This window comes from Buceros rhinoceros, unplaced genomic scaffold, assembly GCF_000710305.1.
Source record: "Buceros rhinoceros silvestris isolate BGI_N320 unplaced genomic scaffold, ASM71030v1 scaffold9119, whole genome shotgun sequence".
NCBI classification, from domain to species: domain Eukaryota; kingdom Metazoa; phylum Chordata; class Aves; order Bucerotiformes; family Bucerotidae; genus Buceros; species Buceros rhinoceros.
This window is the reverse complement of record NW_010430944.1, coordinates 162,821-165,608: the sequence shown is the minus strand read 5'-3', so window position 1 is coordinate 165,608 and position 2,788 is coordinate 162,821. Positions and strand designations below refer to the sequence as shown.

Below are 2,788 nucleotides of genomic sequence, written 5' to 3'. Positions count from 1 at the left end.
CGATGTCGTAGGCACCCTTACAGATTCACAACTAACCTGGCAGTGTGCGCAGAGTGCCTTACGGCAGAGGAAGCTCCACTCAAGGGAACGGAGATGTCTTTGCAATATGAACCTAATTCTTGTAATTGAAAAGTGCACCTAGAAGCTTCTTGCAGCCGCTCACCCAGAACAAATACATATAATGAATTACTGCATGATAGTAACTTTCATCTAAGTTTTGTTCTCCAGAGTGTCTTCTCTTAATTATACCTATCATCAGAGAGACCTAAATAACATAGCAAACAAATCCTGGAGACCACCACGGCTGCATTGTGTGCCTAAATACATAGTGCCATTTTAGACACTGGGACACTCTCACAGGGCTGTCAGACAGGAGATGGGGCCAGAAGGAACTGTACCAATCTGGAGCATCAGCTCCAGAGGCATTCCCTAAGACACGCAAAATGGCTCTACCTACTTGCATTTAGACAGAGAGCCGGTCTTACAGATAAGTCAGATAATAATGAGCTATTGCAAAGTGAGGTGCAATACGCTACGCCAGCTACTGCTCACTCTCTGCCCATGCATGTTCCCACTGTGTGAGGCAGGTAAGACAGTTCATCCCTCTTTCATTTAGAGACAACAAGCTGAAAGTTCACAGCAATGAACAAAACTCACGGTATCTGTGTGCTGGTGTGCTATATAAAGGCATAAACAAAGTGTTAACACAGCAAAAAGTCTCACTATATTAATAATAATGTCTAGTGTGATTAAATCCAGTCTGTCTTTGCAGGAGAGATATGAAAGCTTTTGGAGTTAAGGTTTGTTGCATTCAACCTGGACTGTTCCAAACGGCATTATCCAATCCAGCAAAGATTATGAAAGAGAAGGAAGTTATTTGGAATAATCTTCCCCCTGATATTAAAACACAGTATGGAGAGGAGTATTTTCAGAAAGGTGAGGCAATTTCCAGACATTTGTGTCCAAAGAAGCAATGAATTTCTTGCTGAGAAAGCCTTGCAAAGTAGCGCTGTCTCTTTATTCATGATGACTTTTTGGGAAGACTGTGATGTGAAAAGTTACTCTTTAAATCCATCTGCATCATGATACGACTGTTGGCACAAAAGACTTGTTCTGGGAAGATTTGTTCAAATCTCAGTTAAAAGTTAATTATTAGTCTTGGCAGGAAGCTTTTAGCAAACTCCCAAACAGAAAAACTTACCTGATGATGTAATCAGTGTGCTCGATGTGTTCTTCTGACATTAATGCTGATTTATTTAGTAATCAAAGAGGGATCAATTCCCTTTGCTTCTGCTAGCCCCAGTGGTGATGAAGTCATTCAGGACCTGTCTGACAGACACTTGCTAAGCCTGCTTGAACAGGAGCTGCTTGTCTTGTGATCCTTGGACTTTCTTGTCTCTCTCTCAAATTCCTTCTTTACAATCGTGTTTCACAACTTTCCACAAAGCAGTTTCCTTACTACAAGAGACTCATTCACAACTACAGCACTTCTGTTTACCTTTGCCTCTTAAATAGTTATGTTTATTCTGAGCTACTGCCAATGCTGGTTGCCTGACTCCCTGTTTGTGGGGTCAGTTATATCACAAATTCATTATGGATGGGCACTTGATCCTCAGAAACTGCTACTGATTCTTGTGTAGGGAGAAATGGGAACTACCAGCTCCTTAGCGAAATTGCACAGATCAGCGTGGGGGGAAAAGAGTTAAAAGTCACTTTGCCTGGCTGTCAGTAAATAATCTTCTTTTTTTGAGCTTTACAGATGCAGCAAAGAAACAAAAGCTGTCCAAGATCTGTCTTAACAAGGACATTTCAGCAGTTGTCCAGTGCATGGAGCATGCCCTAACAAGCCTCCATCCACGTGCCCATTACGTTGTTGGGCAGGATGCTAAGTGGTTTTGGAATCCCCTCTCAAGAATGCCGGCAGTTATACAAGACTTCCTACTACTGAGGAATAGAACAGATCCTGCAGTTTCTCATGCAAAGTAAATATTTGCCAATATATCCACCATCACGGACAAGGCTGATTCTATAAGATCTGTCTTTTATATCAGCATGATACGAACTGACATGAAACACACAGGCATTCCCTATAAACATAAGAAATAGATCTGTTTCTCCAATACCTGCTACTATTAAAAAAACCACTACATTATTTCATTTTTAACATGTAAGACAGAAAGAACAGAGGACCTATCACACTTCTGAATATGACTGGGATTCTTTTGTTCCTTCACCTTTAAGGTGCTCACTTTGAGAAACCTTGAAGGCTCCAGTTTTCACAAAGACCCATAAGACAAAAATTTCCCAGGAAAATAGGGAATGTGGCTTTAAGTTCCTAGAGCAGGAAGAGTTCTGTCATCTCAGGCAGAGGAGGGAATGGAAACAGGAACTTCCTCTGGAGAAGTGAACTCCTGCAATATAAGCTAAGAAGGGCAGAAAATCATCTCATTGATACTATTTTCTTTAGCAGTCACCCCTATTCAGTCTTGAGACCAAGGAAACTGTGTTTGCCTTCCCTTGGTACAGTCCTAACTGGAGAGAGCACAAAATGAAGTCCCCAAGTCATTGAGCTGGTTGGGATTCACACCCCTTCACAGGGCTTCACAAGGTGTAGGTGAGGCTTTTTCCTGGTCAGCATGCTAAATTTTGAGGATCAATAATGTCCAGTTCTACCCCTCTGTTGTGAAGGATCCATAGCTACAAATGTAGACTGTGGCTCCAATGACAGGTGCCCAGTATCTGTATTTAAGGTAGTGCAAAGCTTAGTTGGGGGGGGGGGGTTTAAAAA

At 41.9% G+C, this 2,788-nt stretch overlaps 1 protein-coding gene across 1 annotated transcript in view; it reads left to right on the top strand.

The window, feature by feature from the left end:
- The window catches only part of DHRS9 (dehydrogenase/reductase (SDR family) member 9), a 4,121-nt gene extending 2,135 nt beyond the window's left edge, over positions 1–1,986 (top strand). Inside the window, exons 3-4 of the mRNA XM_010143224.1 lie at positions 773–936; positions 1,760–1,986. Of these exons, the coding sequence (XP_010141526.1) occupies positions 773–936; positions 1,760–1,986 (391 nt within the window). The remainder of the gene's footprint in view (positions 1–772; positions 937–1,759) is intronic.
- The last annotated feature ends 802 nt before the right edge of the window (positions 1,987–2,788 follow it).